At 47.2% G+C, this 20179-nt stretch overlaps 2 protein-coding genes and 1 non-coding gene across 4 annotated transcripts in view; 2 read left to right on the top strand and 1 right to left on the bottom strand.

Moving 5' to 3' along the window:
- The window catches only part of LOC128301696 (centaurin-gamma-1A), a 137896-nt gene extending 129618 nt beyond the window's left edge, over window positions 1–8278 (top strand). For both annotated transcript variants that reach the window (XM_053038289.1, XM_053038290.1), the window contains exons 3-9: window positions 901–1042; window positions 1119–1253; window positions 2953–4284; window positions 4363–4602; window positions 4710–4827; window positions 4901–5258; window positions 5330–8278. In XM_053038289.1, coding sequence (XP_052894249.1) covers window positions 901–1042; window positions 1119–1253; window positions 2953–4284; window positions 4363–4602; window positions 4710–4827; window positions 4901–5258; window positions 5330–5593 — 2589 coding nt within the window. In that variant the 3' untranslated portion in view covers window positions 5594–8278. The remainder of the gene's footprint in view (window positions 1–900; window positions 1043–1118; window positions 1254–2952; window positions 4285–4362; window positions 4603–4709; window positions 4828–4900; window positions 5259–5329) is intronic.
- A 698-nt stretch (window positions 8279–8976) lies between these two features.
- Window positions 8977–11255, top strand: LOC128301548 (acyl-CoA synthetase 7-like). Its single transcript, XM_053038097.1, has 3 exons — window positions 8977–9737; window positions 9810–10311; window positions 10388–11255. The coding sequence occupies exons 1-3, from the start codon at window positions 9058–9060 to the stop codon at window positions 10823–10825; spliced, it is 1620 nt and encodes a 539-aa protein (XP_052894057.1). The 5' UTR covers window positions 8977–9057; the 3' UTR covers window positions 10826–11255.
- A 4110-nt stretch (window positions 11256–15365) lies between these two features.
- On the bottom strand, window positions 15366–15565 carry LOC128306105 (small nucleolar RNA U3). Its single transcript, XR_008287533.1, has one exon. It is a non-coding gene; the product is annotated as a small nucleolar RNA U3 (small nucleolar RNA).
- Between the last annotated feature and the right edge of the window lie 4614 nt (window positions 15566–20179).

Genomic DNA, 20179 nt, shown 5'->3' with positions numbered 1-20179 from the left:
GACATAAAGACCCTCCCGTTCGCAGGCTACCCGCGAGGATAGTTTATAAAATTCTTCCTTTTTTTTCGTAAATCTCACATTATCAATCAAACCGAGCCGAAACCGCCTCGAATTCTTGTGCACCTTCCAGCGGACGAGTGCGCATTTCCCTGACGTCCCTTATATATTTTATTCTTCAATTCTTTTACACTTTTCGACATCTTTTGCCTCTCTCCCTTTTGCTTCCTTGCGCTCTTTGCCGGTCTAATGAGTTAATTTTTCGACAAAACAAACTTTAATGGACTGTGTGCACCACAGTGTGCGCTATTGGATTTCCGGTAATGTTTCCCTTGCATGTTTTTTTTTTGCGCAAGAAATCTCCTACCGTTTTTGGTTAAAAAGGAACCAAAAAATCCTCACGCGTAACCATAAGACGAGAAACATTTCTCGTGCGTTTTAGGGAAGCATTCCGGATTTTCCCTTTTTTGAGACATTTTTTAGCAACTTCCAGTTTTTTTGTCTTTTTTGAAAATTTTCGCACCAAAAAAGCGTTCGCAATCGTAACGCAATTTAATTTAACCAAACTCAACAGCAATACGCAGCAGCACGAAGCAACGAATTGTCCTGGCCGAAAAAAAAAACCCGCTCAGCAGCGTATGGTGTGTTTGTGTATAGTTGGTTTTGATTTATTGGTTCACCGTGACGAATCAATTGTAAGACATACTGTTTAGATGTGTACTTTTTCCCTATTTTCTTTTGTTTGGTTGCAAATTTGCAAAAAGCCGCTATTTCGGTTTCACCCCAATGATCACGGCAAATGGGTGTTCCGTCGTATATGCGCGCGCGTGTGAGAGAACCCATTAACGCATCCTTTCGAGAGTTAACTAACCATTCTTTCTTTTCTCTTTTTTGTCAATTTAGTTCGCTGCCTGGGTAGATGCAGTAATCTTCGTCTTCAGTCTGGATAATGAGTCCAGCTTCAATGCGATCTACACCTACTACAACCGGATAGCGCATCACCGCAATACGGCCGAAATTCCGTTTATTCTCGTTGGAACACAGGGTAAGTGAGGGAGTGGATTCCAACTCCGTATTTGAGAGCACTAGCTAAATAACATATGTTTCCCGTCCTATTGCAGATGGAATCAGTGAGCGAGCGCCACGAGTAATTGATGATGCAAGGGCGCGAAAGTTGGCGCAAGATTTAAAACGGTGCACCTATTACGAAACCTGCGCCACCTATGGACTAAACGTGGAACGAGTATTTCAGGACGGTAGGTGTAATGGGAACGTATAAATTAGCGAGGACACAAACCATCGCAAGGATAGGGGTTTATTTTTATTGTGGGATTAAAAAACATATCTTGGATGCTCTTTATAAGCACTGTACAGCATTTTAAATGAAAAATCATCCTAATTTATAACTTACACGCTTTTTGTGAACAATTGTTCACCAATATTGATTTGTTAAAAAGGACCTTTTTGTGCAAAAATCCCTTTTAAAAAAAGCCTTTTGCCGAACTTGTCAAATGCAAGGACACAACACCGTACGCCACCTAGTGGCCGGTACCGCTACCACAAATAAATGCTATGTCCCTACACGCACACAAACGCGCGTGAACACACAAAGCATAGCACGCAATTCGTTCCCCGTATCAACAACGGCAAAAGGGTAAGCAGCAATTTGGTGCCAAACAGAAAGAAGCCTCGAAAGAACGGTCTAAAAAGAAGCGTATTAACCTAAAGCGAAGGAACGGAACAGCGAGCAAGCTTTTTCGTAAGGTAAGCCCCGGAAAAAGGGTGTGAGATGGAAGCATTCGGTAAGGCTCAGCAGTACGATAGGGAAAGAACTAGGGAGCAACATTGAAGGAAGAGCATAAACAAAACAAAAGCCAAAGCCTGCTCTAATCGTAAAGCGTCAAGCACCGACCTCCGAAGCTGCCGGGGGGTTGCTTTTTTTTTGTTTCGCCGAACCCTGCGTGTGTGTGCGCGTTTGTGTATGTGTGTCCCAATCGCAATGGGGTGGTGGTAGTGGTGGATGTTTTTTTTTTTTCGGTGTTAAGTTCTCCCTTTTGCTGGGCCATCTTCTGGTCCGCGTTTTTCGTATATGCTCACCATACGGCGTGTGTATGTTGCGCGTTCCCTTCCGCTTATGCTTTATGCTACACGTTCTTTAGCCTCCGCTTTTCTTCCATTCGACCGGGACCGGTCCAAACGTGTGTATCGGTCTCCGCGTGGTGTGTGCGTTGTGCAGTACTCATCTTGCCACTCTTCGCATCTCGTTCATTTGTCTTTCTTTTCGGAGGTCCATTTTCGTCGGTTTCCCTTTTGCTCTGTTGGTCGCGAGGCGTTCATTTCGATGGGTTTTTCGGTGAACAGCAGCAGCAGCATCTCCAGTGGACCAGCGGACATGCAAGCCTCTGGCAGATAGCAAAGCCTACTGCCACAAACAAGCCGTATATACAGCCTTGTTGTATATCACTTTATGTTGTTGCCTTGGTGAAACGTGAGTTGTGAAGTGTTTAAAATCGCACAAACAGCGTTAGCACAATTTCGCGTGACGAACGCTAGACATTCGTGTTTTGTTCGATCCGAGTTGAAGTTACTTGCCGCATTTATGTTCGAAAAAGCGTCCAGTGCAGCATCCGCCAGAAAGGGTTCCTCCGACGGTGGTGGAACGGTTGGTGACGGTCGCCACGCTGCTGCAGCTACAACACCCAAACCGCAAACAACGTCCACCAGCAGCATGCCTTTCTACAGAAGATACTGTAATTATTCGCGTTGCATTACCCGAGGATTGTGCATCCTCGGAGAAAACGAGTTACCCACACATACACAGAGAAAGACAGAGTGCTTTCGCAACGGCAAGAACATCTGCCTGTGACAACACAACGCAAGACCCATTATGCGTGTAATGATAATTTCCCTTTATTTTCTCTCTTTCGTTTCGTTCCATCTGTCGCCTTATTGCAGCCTGTCAGAAGATCGTCCAGCAGCGTCTCTCGACCGGTTCCACGATAACGCCAACCAATTCGCGTCCCACCACACCGCAAGGTACGCGGCTCGGTGTGGCCAGCTTTCACCCGTCAGTTCCTAGCCCCACGAATGGGTATTCCGGTGGTGCGGCCAATCCCGGACCGACTGGTGGTCTAACGCTTGGCAACAACTCATCGCCCAGTCATCAGCAGCATCCACAGAACCATCAAACCGGCGGCACGATGACACTGCCCCATCGGCATCACGTCCTGTCCGCCTCGAGCCATCACATTCCGATCAAAATCAGCCAGGAGCTGATCAATGCCGAGGTGGCACAGCATCACCACGCGGTCGGTGCGAACGGCGGCAGTGCACAGAAGTGGGGAACGATCTCGCACGGCACATCCCAGCAGGCACTGCTGGCAATGACGAACGAAAACAACAACATTGCCAAGTTTGTCCCACCGACGCATCCCGTTTCGGCCGGACCAACCGATACGCTGCAACCACTCGGACTGTCCGCGAAGGATAGTAGCAGCAGTGGCGGTGGTACGGGCAGTGGTAAGGATGGCAAAGATGGCAAAGAGTTGCCAACACCGACGTCGACACCGACCACGTCGCGCAAGAGCCGCCGAAGATCGAACCTTTTCATCCCGTCGTCCTCGAAGAAGGAGCAACAGCAGCAGGAAAAGATCAAGAACGGTGAGCTCGGTTCGGGCCGGGCCATCCCGATCAAGCAAGGCTATCTGTACAAGCGCAGCAGCAAATCGCTCAACAAGGAGTGGAAGAAAAAGTACGTCACGTTGTGCGATGATGGGCGGCTCACGTACCATCCGTCCCTGCACGACTACATGGAGGACGTGCACGGGAAGGAGGTATCGCTGCAGTACGTTACGGTGAAGGTACCGGGGCAGAAGCCGCGCGGTACGAAGTCCATCATCACGAACAGTGCACTAACAGCTGCGGCTGCTGCTGCCGCCCAAGCGTCCAGCAACGGTACGAACGGTTCAAATGGGCAGGCGGGAGGTAGTAACGGGCTTACCGAGGGTATAGGAGGTCTTTCGCTTGCCAAGGATCGCAAGTGCACGGAGAAGGCCCTGATAACGGTGTTCGATACGTTGCGCGAACCGGTCAAATCAAACTCGCAAACCAGCGGCGACGAAGGTATCGTGATCAGTAGCAGCAACTCCCAGGGCTTCCTTGGATGTGACAGTAGCAACGCAGGCGGTACCGGTGGTGGTAGCAAGATCGATGCTCAAACGCCAAACGTAAAGAAACGTCACCGGCGCATGAAGAGCAGTGGTGTGGGGAAGAACAGTGAATATGATGGTAAGTTGATGGCATGTCCAACATCCATACGTCGTTACTAATTGGGAATGTTCTTTTATCTTCCCGCTATGATAACAGATTCCGACGGGTTCGAGTTCTACATCGTATCGCTGGATAACAAGCAGTGGCACTTTGAGGCGTCCAATTCGGAGGAACGGGACGAGTGGGTTTCGGTGATAGAGCAGGAAATCTTCAAGAGCTTGCAGGGCATTGAGTCGTCCAAATCGAAACCGCTCAATCCAAGCGATATCGCCTCGATGCAATCGATCCGGAGCCGCGTACCGGGCAACGGTTACTGCGTTGACTGTGACTCACCAAGTAAGTACATTGCAGGGAAAGATTTTACTTGTAAAACCCTGCCGTAGCAATGCTCCGAATGTAGAATTAAAAATCCTAACTGTTTTGTATTTCTTTTTCTTTTGTAGATCCTGAATGGGCCAGCTTGAATCTGGGTGTTTTGATGTGCATCGAGTGTTCGGGCGTGCATCGAAACTTGGGCTCGCACATCAGCAAAGTGCGATCGTTGGGTTTGGACGAATGGCCGTAAGTAGCGACAGCATTTTCATCATACGCTGCAAATAAACGAGATACTAATGGCTTTCTATTCTATTGACAGTCCCGGACATTTGAGCGTGATGCTAGCGATCGGCAACAGCTTAGCGAACTCGGTGTGGGAGGCAAACACACGCGGACGGGTGAAACCGACACCGGCAAGCTCCCGGGAGGAGAAGGAAGCGTGGATACGAAGCAAGTACGAGGGCAAAGATTTTCTGCCCCACTTTAACCCATCACCGCCGATCGGTCAACAGCTGTGCGAAGCCGTTGTGCGTTCGGACATGAAATCCATCATCATCCTGCTAGCGAACGCATCGAATGAGCATATCAACTCGACCGCTAGCAACCGTGATCTCCGGACGCCATTACTGTTGGCCTGTGCAATTGGTAATCTCGCCATCTCGCAGCTACTGATATGGGTAGGTAGAAGGCTCTTATTCCTTGGAAGAATCCCATTGACTTATTGTATTTCTTCGTTTCTTTTATTTAGCACCACGCCAACCTAAAGCACGTTGATAGCGAAGGCCGCTCGTGTTTAACGTTCGCCAAGGCGGCCAACTCGCTGGCCGCAGCCAAACAGGCAACCAACTCGCCCCATCACGTAAACGTGGAAACGACGACGGCGCTGGTCGAGCTGCTGACCAGCCTCGGCTGTACCGATCCGGCGCCGTTCTCTGCCAGCGGTACGCTACCCCGCCGTAGGGAAACCATCGATCAGGCCACGTTTGAAAAGTTTTCCTCCAGTGTGATCTAAAATGGAGGCCAACGCCACGCCACGTAATGTTGTAAATGTTTGTAGCATAATAATAGTAACTAGTGGCTATATATTAGACAAATTTTCTGAGGAACGCAATCTCAAGCCGGCGCTATTGTTTATTTTTCTGTTGTATTAGGACGCGTGGGAAAAAGAAAGCTTACTAGCAGTATATTTAGTTTTTGCTCAGAATTATCCTCTGTGTTTACCTGTACAAGATAAGGCAATAGGACGTAATTGATAGTGGTGCAAAAACACAAAGGCAGTACGTTTTTGTTTAGCGTATAGCAAAAAAGTAAAACAAACCGAACGCATCGGTTACATTGTGATCCGTTTTAAGTCGAGTGTATAATTGGGAAGCTTCTCTGTTTCATGTGCAAGCTACATTCAATTACATGTACATAATTTGTGCTCTTAGTTTTCTTTAAGTTCCCTCACAGTACCGTCTCGTGTTTTTTGTTTGTTTGCCTAAGGCACACACAGTTAACAATCGATATCCCGCTATAGTTCGTACAGTGTGTGTGAATGTGGTTAAAAAACTATTTTGATTTAGCAAAGATAAATTGTTTTTAAGAGGGCTTTAAATATGGCAAGCGCGCGTGTAACAGAATCATCTCCCCGGGCGTTTAAGTTTTAGAATGGTTATGTATGTTTATTTTAGCTTTAAACGTGTAAGGCTTCATAATGTACCATGTAAAACGGGAACTCCATCAGGCATGGTATGTTTGATTTGTTTAAAAGAGGCAAAATTTTGAGATGAAACTGTTACACTTTCTGGACTGGTACCATAAATGTACGTATGTATATTTTTTTAATCATCTTCATCAATGCATTGATCCTTAAAGAAGCTCGAGTTTAGGTTTTGTCGTACGCAGTATTTTGTTAATTGTTGCAATCTTTTTGTACTGTTTTCAGTTCCTACTTTTTCCCCTTAAATTGCTACAGTCACAAATCCTTGAGAACAACTATTCAGTACAGTCCCACATACCTAATCGAAGGGAAATATGGTAGTTCCTAACTATTCCACACACCCTTTTTGTTAGTATTTTGATTGTTAGAAGCAACAAAACAGCTCGATTTAGTCTCATGAAGGAAAGGAGTACATTAGCATAAGAGGCACCAGGAAAATAGAGCAAACAGATAGCAAAAGTGACAATTATTATGTTTTACCATGTTATCGAGTGTCGGTATCGTGAACAAAACGAAAAAAATACATGCCAAAAGTGGTCAGTAATTTCCAATCGGGAGTGCCGAGTTAGATTGATTGCTCTTGCTGTTCCATAGTCGAGTGCATCCATTAAATATGCCATAAAAGGCCGGTGTGTAAGCAAGCAGAGAATTAAATGTATTTGCACAGACATAGTATAACACATAGCAGCAAACAATTACCAGCACGCAGCAGCAGCAGCACCACCACCACCAACATCCCCCCAACAAGTGTATCCCACATCCCGCAAAACAACAGAGCCACTGCACCACTGCAAAACCTTCTCTCTTTGTCTCGTACCTATAGTTGGATACAGTAGTACAGTGGGTAGATTGTACGGATCATCGTGTCTTTTGTGCGGAGTGGGACGCAAACGGTTTTGGCAGAAACCGAGGCTAACCTCATAAATTAAAACAAAAAAACTCAACTCCCGCTCCTAGTTAGAGAAACAGACAGATAAAAATACACATAACTAACATTTAGCATTAAAGAAACATGAAAGCTCTCGAGTTTATAATAACACTACACAAAGAAAAGAAAAAGCAAACAGTGCAGCAAAATCGTAAAACGTTAAAGTATCGACAGTTTATAGTAAACACCTAGAGTAGTATAGCAGAGAGAGAGAGATTGTATTAAAAACAGATGCAAACACAAGTAACAAAGCAAAAAAAAGTAAAGGTAACATCACCCAAAACAAATATTTAACAAAGTATCTAGTATAGCAGATGAGCCAATGTTGAAATAATTACACAAAATCAATAACAAACTCCGTTACAAAATTGCTATCCTTCTATCCCTCACTTTCAAATATTAACACAAACAAATAATATACAGAAGGTATAGATGAAAAACAAAACGTTATCAGGTGTATGTGAAGCAAGGTGGACAAAACACAAAAAGAGTGAACAATAGAAGGAAGGAAACAAGTAGATTAAATCGTAGTACCTTTAGCGATAACTTCCCCTTCTGCGCTCCCACACAAACCAAGCAAACAAAGTATATAGAGAAAAAAAAACAATCTATCTCCCATGTTGTCTTCTTACCCCGCCCTATTGGTTTGTTTCGTTTATTGTGCGTTCTGCAATAGAGAGGGAATGTGGTTTTACGATGTACTGCGATCGATGAACTGATGTACACACTGAAACACACCCATTTGTGTATGCGACACGCGATCGATCAGCAAAAGAAACCCACAAGCGAAGTTGTGTACGAAGCGAACTGCGGTTATCAAAGATATAATATACGAAAATCGATGATACGATGAAAATTAGTTCACCATTTGTTTTGGTGTATTATTAAGTTATATTGAGAAGGATTAGTTAGTTAATTTTTAATTGCGCGATAGAGAGGTTTAGTTTGATCCGTGTCTTTTTCTGCTCGTCACTTAATATTCTGTTATATTTTTGGCACAAAAAAATCGGATATGTAGATATTCGTTGATTTGTATTGAAGCAATGATACAGAATGGTAGCAAAATATTCACAATTGTTGTTTCTATTCACAACAATCTTTTATCACAGTCGTAGCAGAAATACAAAATCATCTCTTCATTGCAACGATTATCACTAATCAAATACTGCACGAACGGTGTAACAGCTAGAAGCAGCCAGTACAACAGTTTATTGTTGCAATATATCATTAGTGCTTTCTCCTACTAAAACAAAAAAAAACCTTTATCATGACGTAAACAAGCAGCAATCGCTCGCCATAATTGCGCTACCATTCATCTCTTGATAGCCTACTATGATTGTACAACAACGTAGTTAGTACGACACAAACACATTTGCTTAGTAGGGGAAGTACAGTAGCATTTACAAATCGTCATTACTATTGCTCCTTCTCACTCTCTTCCATGGGTGACTTTGATTATGTAAGGCATGCAAATTGATATCAATCAAACACCACCGTAGGGGAGGAGAAACATACCTTTGACCCTGCGTCAAGTACTACGCACGCTGTGATGTGGAAGCCTGTATGTAAATATGACTATTACTGTACAAAGGGATGACTTGCACACTATAGTGTGCCCGATTGTTTGTGCCCCTATCTATATACGACTGATAAGCAAATTTGCGTACAGATTTGTCTGTATGGGTCTGTATGTACAAACTCTCCGTGATGGATTGAATATTCCCATCCGCCACGATCTGATGATCAGTCTGCCTGCAACCGTGTCCGTCGGTAGGAGTTATTCCCCCGAACTTCGTCAACAACTGCTCGTCCGTCGTGTGTGTGTTTTGCTACAATTAGAAACGGAATGGAACATGTTAGTGCCCAAAGTGTGTACGATGGTGAGCAGAAGCTTTGGTACGGTGAGCGGTTACCGTCGGTGTTAAATCCTGCGGCCGGCATTGGCCGTATCGTGCTCGATTCGTTGGCCCGCTGCCCTGATCGTGTGATACAGATCAATGCGGACACCGGTCGGAAGACAACTTGCGGTGAGATGAGGCTGCGCATTATACGCGTGGCGCTGCATCTTCGCCGCCTCGGTTACAAACGTGGTGACTTTGTGAGTCTTGCCTGTGGAAACGGGGAGAATGTGGTGCCGGTGTTGATCGGCTGTTGGGTGCTAGGGTTGGCCGTCAATCCACTCGCACCCATCTTCGGCAGGGACGACTTCGAGCACATGATGAAGCAAACGCAATCCGCACTGGTGTTCTGTGATCCGGCCAACAGGGAGGTGGTCGCAGAAGCCGCCCAGAATGCAATCCGTTCGAAGGTTCAACTGTTCGTGACGGGGAAGGCGGACGGGAAGGGTGTCCGATCGGTCGACGAGCTGTTGGAACCGATCGAGGGTGAGTTATGTTTCCGTCCGGAATATCTCGGCGATGCCACCAAACTACTCGCGATGGTTCTGTGCTCTTCCGGCACAACCGGACTGCCCAAGGGCGTTTGTCTTTCGCATGCACACTTTGTGGATGGAATGGTGTTTTCCACGTAAGTTGCACAAATGAGACCGAATTTTAATGCACTCCAATCACTACATCGTTCATTCCAATCCAATTGCAGGGACGTTTCCGATGGACCCATCTTTAACTTTAGCTCACTGTTCTGGGCCACCGGTATCTTTGCCGTGATGACATCCCTGTTCCACAGTCGTCCGCGTGTCCTCACAAGCAAACCCTGCCAGCCGGATCTTCTGTTGGATCTGATCGAGAAGTATCGCATCGAGAATCTGTTCACACCACCGTCCTACGTGTCCGCCTTGCTCGCACATCCTCGGCTCCCAACGGCGGACCTTAGCAGCGTACGACAGTGGTCACTCGGAGGCTCCATGGTTCCGGCGGAATTAATTCTACGACTCCAGAAACTGCTTCCCAATGGACACACCCGTTCCATCTATGGCAGTTCGGAGATCGGGTTTATCACGCGTAACGACGTCACGGTAAAGCCCGGTTCCGTTGGTCCACTTACAACGAACGTTGAGTGCCGGGTGGTGGATGAGGATGGGCGAGTAGTTGGACCGGGCACATCCGGCGAGCTTCTGTTGCGCCATCGGTACATGTTTCTGGTAGGACCGAACAGATCCGTAGCGCCCAAAAGCAATAGCAGCAAATGAGTGGTTCTGCTGGTGTTCCTATTTCCAGGGTTACCTTTACAACGAGGAAGCCACGAAGAATGCCCTTACGGAGGATGGATTCTTCCGGAGCGGTGACATCGGGTACATGGACGCCGATGGCAGTCTGCACGTGATCGATCGCATCAAAGACATCATCAAGTACAACAACTTCCAGGTGTCACCGTCCGATCTGGAGGGCATCATACAGAAGATGGACGGTGTGAAGCAGGTGTGTGTAATCGGCATTCCATCGCCGGACGGATCGACCGATCTGCCGATGGCGGTCGTGGAGCGCAAACCTGGCAGTGTGCTGCGGGCAGAAGACATTGTACGGCACGTGGATGGGCTGGTGACGGATTTCAAACGACTGCGCGGTGGCGTACGGTTCGTCGACGGATTTCCGATGACACCGTCCGGCAAGATTGTGCGGCGTGCTGTGAAGAAGATGATCGACGAAGCAGTGTAGAGAACAGGGAACCATTAGTATTCTTGATGCGTGCTTGAACATTTGTTTAGTAAATCAGTGTTTGGCAAGGGTCTGATTATGACTGTCAGCGCGTGATCATTTGTAGCTAGTGTTGGGTATTTCAGATTGAGATTCATGAATCTGAACGAATTTTTGCACTGAATGAATGAATCTAAATCTCTATTCCGAAGATTCATGAATCCTCAGCAGTGGAGGATCAATCCCCTTGGATGGAGGCCCAGGGCGGAATTATAGTTGGGGCCTCTAATTTTAAAAACGACGAAGAAGGGGGGGGGGGGGGGGCATTGAGGCCCTTGAAATGATCTGCAACCACATTTGTCCAATTTTCCTATGATAGTCCCGGTGCAAGAGTCGGTTCCTGTCGCGCAAATGAAACCAACAAAACAAATAAAACCAAACTGAAAATACTAACAGCAATGCAAATTAATTATTGTCTTTCGACTCTTAAATTCGCGGTTTTCGTTTCGCAATAAGTACCATCCGAAAGTATTTTTATTGATAAAACAATACGTAAGTATAATGGGGGTGTATTATTTGATGAACGTGGTTATTTTTGAACATTCTGTTTTATGAACTCCATCCTCACCATGTCGTTCGTTCCACGCACATTATTTTCGTGTCTTGCGCAAGCGTTTAAATCTCCACCAGTCGATGAAAAAAATGCGTGTTCGAAATTCCATAAAAAATTGCCGTCGTCGTCGGCTGATCCGAAATTTCATACAAAACCGGCCGTTTTCAGATTTCCTACACCAAGAGAGCATCCAAAACAGGAGCTGACATCAATTCCCCTCCAGTATGCATATTGCTGATCCGCTCTCACGTGTTATCATTGCGCGTGATAGGAGAGTTTCTCTCACGTTGGCTATTATTACAGGGTTTTTGGGGACTACATTGACATGTTCAGCGTGATGTTGTTTGGCTCGTTTTGGTATCTCATATAATTGTCCTTTATATCTCATATAATATAATATAATATAGTCATTGGCAAGTTATCGTTGCCAGCAACAACATTTGACGGTCATTCCATAGCTCTACCGAACTTGTCAACGCATATAACCTTTCCCGAACAAAGCAACACCGAGCTGGAGTTGTCAATACATACGACGCGAACCCTGCAACGCACACCATCGCTCTCTTCAAGATGAAGAATCCCCTCCCTCATTCGCATACCTGGCTTATCACGTGGGAGTCTTATCACGCGATGCTCGCATTTAGCATCGGCAGCCGATCTCGCTCTCACCATTCGAGCGATACGATCGCCGTGTGTGGCTATGTGTAGCGTGTGTGATCTGTATCCACATTTTACCTAGGCGAGGGGAACTGTTTGCTCTTCGGTATGATCGCCTTGTGTGGTTTTGTGTTGCGTGTGTGTGGCAACTGAGATAATCAGCTGCGTACCGGTGGTTGATACGAAATTCCATACAAAACGGGCTGTTTTCAGGTTTCCTACACCAAGAGAGCATCCAAAACAGGAGGTAACATCAATTCCCCTCCGGTATGCATATTGCTGATCCGCTCACGCGTGTTAACATTGCCCGTGATAGAAGAGTTTCTCTCACGTTGGCTATTATTGCAGGGTTTTTGGGGACTACATTGACATGTTCAGCGCGATGTTGTTTGGTTCGTTTTGTTATCTCATATAATTGTCTCAAATATCTCATATAATGTAATATAATATAGTCATTGGCAAGTTTTCGTTGCCAGAAACAACATTTGACGGTCATTCGATAGCTCTACCGAACTTGTCAACGCATATAACCTTTCCCGAACAAAGCAACACCGAGCTGGACTTGTCAATACATACGACGCCAACCCTGCAACGCACACCATCGCTCTCTTCAAGATGAAGAATCCCCTCCCTCTTTCGCATACCTGGCTTATCACGCGAGAGTCTTATCACGCGATGCTCGCATTTAGCATCGGCAGCCGATCTCGCTCTCACCATTCGAGCGATACGATCGCCGTGTGTGGCTATGTGTAGCGTGTGTGATCTGTATCCACATTTTACCTAGGCGAGGGGAACTGTTTGCTCTTCGGTATGATCGCCTTGTGTGGTTTTGTGTTGCGTGTGTGTGGCAACTGAGATAATCAGCTGCGTACCGGTGGTTGATACGAAATTCCATACAAAACGGGCTGTTTTCAGGTTTCCTACACCAAGAGAGCATCCAAAACAGGAGGTAACATCAATTCCCCTCCGGTATGCATATTGCTGATCCGCTCACGCGTGTTAACATTGCCCGTGATAGAAGAGTTTCTCTCACGTTGGCTATTATTGCAGGGTTTTTGGGGACTACATTGACATGTTCAGCGCGATGTTGTTTGGTTCGTTTTGTTATCTCATATAATTGTCTCAAATATCTCATATAATGTAATATAATATAGTCATTGGCAAGTTTTCGTTGCCAGAAACAACATTTGACGGTCATTCGATAGCTCTACCGAACTTGTCAACGCATATAACCTTTCCCGAACAAAGCAACACCGAGCTGGACTTGTCAATACATACGACGCCAACCCTGCAACGCACACCATCGCTCTCTTCAAGATGAAGAATCCCCTCCCTCTTTCGCATACCTGGCTTATCACGCGAGAGTCTTATCACGCGATGCTCGCATTTAGCATCGGCAGCCGATCTCGCTCTCACCATTCGAGCGATACGATCGCCGTGTGTGGCTATGTGTAGCGTGTGTGATCTGTATCCACATTTTACCTAGGCGAGGGGAACTGTTTGCTCTTCGGTATGATCGCCTTGTGTGGTTTTGTGTTGCGTGTGTGTGGCAACTGAGATAATCAGCTGCGTACCGGTGGTTGATACGAAATTCCATACAAAACGGGCTGTTTTCAGGTTTCCTACACCAAGAGAGCATCCAAAACAGGAGGTAACATCAATTCCCCTCCGGTATGCATATTGCTGATCCGCTCACGCGTGTTAACATTGCCCGTGATAGAAGAGTTTCTCTCACGTTGGCTATTATTGCAGGGTTTTTGGGGACTACATTGACATGTTCAGCGCGATGTTGTTTGGTTCGTTTTGTTATCTCATATAATTGTCCTTTATATCTCATATAATATAATATAATATAGTCATTGGCAAGTTATCGTTGCCAGCAACAACATTTGACGGTCATTCCATAGCTCTACCGAACTTGTCAACGCATATAACCTTTCCCGAACAAAGCAACACCGAGCTGGAGTTGTCAATACATACGACGCGAACCCTGCAACGCACACCATCGCTCTCTTCAAGATGAAGAATCCCCTCCCTCATTCGCATACCTGGCTTATCACGTGGGAGGATTATCTCGCGGTGCTCGCATTTAGCATCGGCAGCCGATCTCGCTCTCATCATTCGAGCGATACGATCGCCGTGTGTGGCTATGGGTAGCGTGTGTGATCTGTATCCACATTTTACTCAGGCGAGGGGAACTGTTTGCTCTTCGGTATGATCGCCTTGTGTGGTTTTGTGTAGCGTGTGTGGGCAACTGAGATAATCAGCTGCGTACCGTCGGCTGATACGAAATTCCATACAAAACGGGATGTTTTCAGATTTTCGACACCAAGAGAGCATCCAAAACAGGAGCTGACATCAATTCCCCTCCAGTATGCATATTGCTGATCCGCTCTCACGTGTTATCATTGCGCGTGATAGAAGAGTTTCTAATACGTTGGCTGTTATTGCAGGGTTTTTGGGGACTATATTGACATGTTCAGCGTGATGTTGTTTGGCTCGTTTTGTTATCTCATATAATTGTCCTTTATATCTCATATAATATACTATAATATAGTCATTGGCAAATTATCGTTGCCAGCAACAACATTTGACGGTCATTCGATAGCTCTACCGAACTTGTCAACGCATATAACCTTTCCCGAACAAAGCAACACCGAGCTGGACTTGTCAATACATACGACGCGAACCCTGCAACGCACACCATCGCTCTCTTCAAGGAGAAGAATCCCCTCCCTCTTTCGCATACCTGTCTTATCACGCGGTGCTCGCATTTAGCGTCGGCAGCCGATCTTGCTCTCACAATTCGACAATTCGATTCAATAGATGACACTCTATCGAAACCAGCTTATCATTCTTACACACAGATGACACTGTATCGAAAAGAGCTTTTTATTCTTACACATGGATGACGCTCTTACTTTCCACGCTTGATACCCTTACCCTAGGTGAATTAACAAAGCACAGGTGGTTCCAAGGTGAATTATCAAAGTAAGGAGACAGGGTCTGTCGCTCGTTTTTGTACTAATGCATACACACGCAATGTTGTATAAATATAAATCCGCCCGGGGCCACCAAAGGGATTGTTTCTCCGCTGATTACTCTCTCAATGACACATCGCAAATCATTCATTTAGCAAATCCTACATCATTTGTAATTATTAAAATCGCTCTCTGAGATAACACCCTTTTGATCATGAGAGAAAATTTCCTCTTCGTTAAACATTTATCATTGTATACAGCCGCCCATATGACTCAGCGTCGTGTAGAGATGAAAAGGTAATTGAAAACAACCACTCAGAATGTGTCTGCCCTTTGGAAAGGATACGATCATCAAGTACAGATCGACACGTCAGAGACGCAGTCGGGTCCGACAGTTTCACGCTCCAGGACAGCCACTGCCGCTCATCATCGTGGGTTGGAATAGCTCTACTTTCGGAAAGGTAGAGGTGAAAACTTGCCTATAGAAATGATCCTATGAAGCACAGTCTTAACCCCACTTCGCCAAACCAACCACTCCGGATTCTACGCACACATGCTGCGCTAGCGATGCGCGTTCCGTCTCATTTTCGCATCGCACGACTCACCACAATCCATACGCGGAATCTCCGATGATTCATTTCCTTTTAACTGCAAACTGATTTTCACTCTCACAGCACACGGGGTTCCAAACGATTCGCCTATCGAATGCAATGAATTGAGGTCTAATTAGTGGAATTAAATTCAAAACCTTTTGATCGCACATTCGTCGAACGGGGGGTTTTGTTATTGTAAACAATGCCGATTCCCACGTGGTGCTGCTGTCAAACTGAGCGCTCGCGCACTGAACACTACAAATGTGACTTTCGTTAAAACGTTCAGCGTTCCGCACAGTGCGCTGGCGCACGGACATACGTTCATAATTATATATTTATTTTTGATCTCGAATTTAGAAATTCCTGTACAATATTCTCTGTCAAACCATTAGTTATTCGTTGTTACTTTATTGTATTTTTCTAGTCTCAACTATTTTTATTTTACCTACTGATACATCGTATCGCTAGGTTTAATAATCGTACAATCTTTTCTCGAGTTACGCGATTAATGCGAGCCAGAGCAGTTCGCGTAACTGGAATTTCCTTAATAGTATCGTTTATATTTAGTATTCAGAGACCTATTTCTTCTTTTCACGGTACAAACCGCAATAATAAGGCAGCGCGCTGCAAAGAACCAAACAAACACGACAAACACGACACTGTTCGAGAGGTGCACTCTCAACAGTCGTGCCGAACTGTCACTCTACCCCTAGCGGCACAATTGTACGAATAGGCTAGCTGTCAAACCGATCAGCCTATGCTTCCCGTATGTAGATATGTGCGTGGTCGCGAGCGTGTGTATCACCCAGCTCGTCATCGTATCATTGGCTTGTGTGGCTTTGTACCTTGCGTTGTTTGGCTACAGGTTTTCGGTTTTCTGTCTCGAACGAAACGGAAAAAGCATACTCCTGCGTTGGATGCTCTCCTGGTATCAGAGCTTGACAAACTGGTAATTTTTGGCGAGTTTTCTGCCTCGATAAACACGGAAAAAGCATTCTCCTGCGTTGGAAGCTCTCCTGGTATCAGAGCTTGACAAACTGGTAATTTTTGGCGAGTTTTCTGCCTCGATAAACACGGAAAAAGCATCCTCCTGCGTTGGATGCTCCTCTGGTATCAGAGCTTGACAAACTGGTCATTTTTGGGGAGTTTTCTGCCTCGAAAAACACGGAAAACGCATCCTCCTGCGTTGGAAGCTCTCCTGGTATCAGAACTTGACAAACTGGTCATTTTTGGCAAGTTTTCTGTTTTCTGTTCTGGCAAGTTTGTGTTGAAAGACTACCTCCATGATCATTCGCTCACGACGATGTTTTAGGCGATGAACAAAAATTAACGGTTGATTTCTGTGGTGAGCTGCTACTTACTGAACTTTTTCAACAATTGATCATGTTTCATAGCATTCTTTGATCCATTAGGTGCAGGGCCACGAGAGTTGACAAAATGCTGATAAATTTGTCCAATGACCAAATCAACTGGTCACCTGTGAAAACCACTATACCTTAGCCGCGCACAAAATTGTTTTCAGATTTACGATACCAGGAGAGCATGTTTTTCAAGTGGTGACATCTGCAGCTTATGACAAATTTGCCCATCACTATTGCTATTGCATACTATCAAACACGTGAGAACGATCGCTAATGTAAGGAAGATCAATAAAACGGAAAGCATCCTTCATCTCGCTCAAACTTTCCGTCGGCTGGTACAAAATTCCATTCTAAACCAGCTGTTTTCCGATTTCCGATACCAGGAAAGCATCCACGGAAGAGGTAGCACCTTGTACAGCAATTTTGGTCGAAAACCGCCGAAAGGTATGCAATATTTAAACACTAACTTTCCCGTTGGTCGAGTAAAATTTTTCAGCAAATTTGCTCAAAAACCGCCGAAAGTTATGCAATGTTTAAACACTAACTTTCCCGTTGGTCGTGAAAAATTTCTTCGAAAAATACCAGTTCTCCAATGTATAGTACCAGGAGAGCATCCACGGAAGAGGTAGCTCCTGGTACTGCGCCGGAAGGTATGCAATCAACTTGCAATGCAATGCGCCGTAAGGTATGCAATGTTTATACACTAACTTGGCAACCAACTTGCAATGCAATGCGCCGAAAGGTATGCAATGTTTAAACATTAACTATTCATACAAACCAGCTGTTTCCAGATTTCCGATACCAGGAGAGCATGTCTCTCAAGAGGTAACATCTTCCTTCCCCCTCCCCCCTTCCCAACAAGATGGCAACCAAGATGGAGGCCAAGATGGCGACCAAGATGGCGGCCAAGATGGCGGACAAGATGGCGGCCACGATGGCGGACAAGATGGCGGCCAAGATGGCAGCCAAGATGGCGGACAAGATGGCGGCCAAGATGGCGGACAAGATGGCGGACAAAATGGCGGCCAAGATGGCGGACAAGATGGCGGCCAAGATGGCGGACAAGATGGCGGACAAGATGGCGGACAAGATGGCGGACACAAGATGGCGGCCAAGATGGCGGCCAAGATGGTGGCCAAGATGGCGGCCAAGATGGCGGACACAAGATGGCGGCCAAGATGGCGGACAAGATGGCGGACAAGATGGCGGGCAAGATGGCGGACAAGATGGCGGCCAAGATGGCGGACAAGATGGCGGACAAGATGGCGGACACAAGATGGCGGCCAAGATGGCGGACAAGATGGCGGCCAAGATGGCGGACAAGATGGCGGACAAGATGGCGGACAAGATGGCGGACAAGATGGCGGATAAGATGGCGGACAAGATGGCGGACACAAGATGGCGGCCAAGATGGCGGCCAAGATGGCGGACAAGATGGCGGACAAGATGGCGGACAAGATGGCGGACAAGATGGCGAACACAAGATGACGGCCAAGATGGCGGCCAAGATGGCGGACAAGATGGCGGACACAAGATGACGGCCAAGATGGCGGCCAAGATGACGGCCAAGATGGCGGCCAAGATGGCGGACAAGATGGCGGCCAAGATGGCTGCCAATATGGCGGCCAAGATGGCGGACAAGATGGCGGACAAGATGGCGGCCAAGATGGCGGACAAGATGGCGGCCAAGATGGCGGACAAGTTGGCGGACACAAGATGGCGGACAAGATGGCGGACAAGATGGCGGACAAGATGGCGGCCACGATGGCGGCCAAGATGGCGGACAAGATGGCGGACAAGATGGCGGACAAGATGGCGGCCAAGATGGCGGACAAGATGGCGGCCAAGACGGCGAACAAGATGGCGGCCAAGATGGCGAACACAAGATGGCGGACAAGATGGCGGACAAGATGGTGGCCAAGATGGCGGACAAGATGGCGCCCAAGATGGCGGACAAGATGGCGGACAAAATGGCGGACACAAGATGGCGGACAAGATGGCGGACAAGATGGCGGACAAGATGGCGGCCAAGATGACGGACAAGATGGCGGCCAAGATGGCGGACAAGATGGTGGACAAGATGGCGGACAAGATGGCGGACAAGATGGCGGACAAGATGGCGGCCAAGATGGTGGACACAAGATGGCGGATAAGATGGCGGCCAATATGGCGGACAAGATGGCGGACAAGATGGCGGCCAAGATGGCGGCCAAGATGGCGGACAAGATGACGGACAAGATGGCGGACAAGATGGCGGACAAGATGGCGGACACAAGATGGCGGACAAGATGGCGGACAAGATGGCGGACAAGATGGCGGACAAGATGGCGGACAAGATGGCGGACACAAGATGGCGGATAAGATGGCGGCCAATATGGCGGACAAGATGGCGGCCAAGATGGCGGCCAAGATGGCGGACAAGATGGCGGACACAAGATGGCGGACAAGATGGCGGACAAGATGGTGGACAAGATGGCGGCCAAGATGGCGGCCAAGATGGCGGACAAGATGGCGGACAAGATGGCGGACAAGATGGCGGACACAAGATGGCGGACAAGATGGCGGACAAGATGGTGGCCAAGATGGCGGACAAGATGGCGGCCAAGATGGCGGACAAGATGGCGGACAAGATGGCGGACAAGATGGCGGACAAGATGGTGGACAAGATGGCGGCCAATATGGCGGACAAGATGGCGGACACAAGATGGCGGACAAGATGGCGGACACAAGATGGCGGCCAAGATGGCGGACAAGATGGCGGACAAGATGGCGGCCAAGATGGCGGACAAGATGGCGGACAAGATGGCGGCCAAGATGGCGGACAAGATGGCGGACAAGATGGCGGACAAGATGGCGGACAAGATGGCGGACAAGATGGCGGACAAGATGGCGGACAAGATGGCGGCCACGATGGCGGCCAAGATGGCGGACAAGATGGCGGACAAGATGGCGGCCAAGATGGCGGCCAAGATGGCGGCCAAGACGGCGGACACAAGATGGCGGACAAGATGGCGGACACAAGATGGCGGACAAGATGGCGGCCAAGATGGCGGACAAGATGGCGGACAAGATGGCGGACAAAATGGCGGACACAAGATGGCGGACAAGATGGCGGACAAGATGGCGGCCAAGATGGCGGACAAGATGGCGGACAAGATGGCGGACAAGAT

This window comes from Anopheles moucheti, chromosome 3 (genome assembly GCF_943734755.1).
Source record: "Anopheles moucheti chromosome 3, idAnoMoucSN_F20_07, whole genome shotgun sequence".
Lineage (NCBI taxonomy): Eukaryota > Metazoa > Arthropoda > Insecta > Diptera > Culicidae > Anopheles > Anopheles moucheti.
Note: the sequence above shows the minus strand (reverse complement) of the source record. Positions and strands in the feature narration are given on the sequence as shown.

Coding starts and splice junctions, on each gene's coding strand:
- LOC128301548 (XM_053038097.1), top strand. CDS start 9,058: ATGGAACATGTTAGTGCCCAAAGTGTGTACGATGGTGAGCAGAAGCTT. Junction 9,738..9,809: donor GATGGAATGGTGTTTTCCAC/GTAAGTTGCACA, acceptor ATCCAATTGCAG/GGACGTTTCCGATGGACCCA. Junction 10,312..10,387: donor GCCATCGGTACATGTTTCTG/GTAGGACCGAAC, acceptor TCCTATTTCCAG/GGTTACCTTTACAACGAGGA.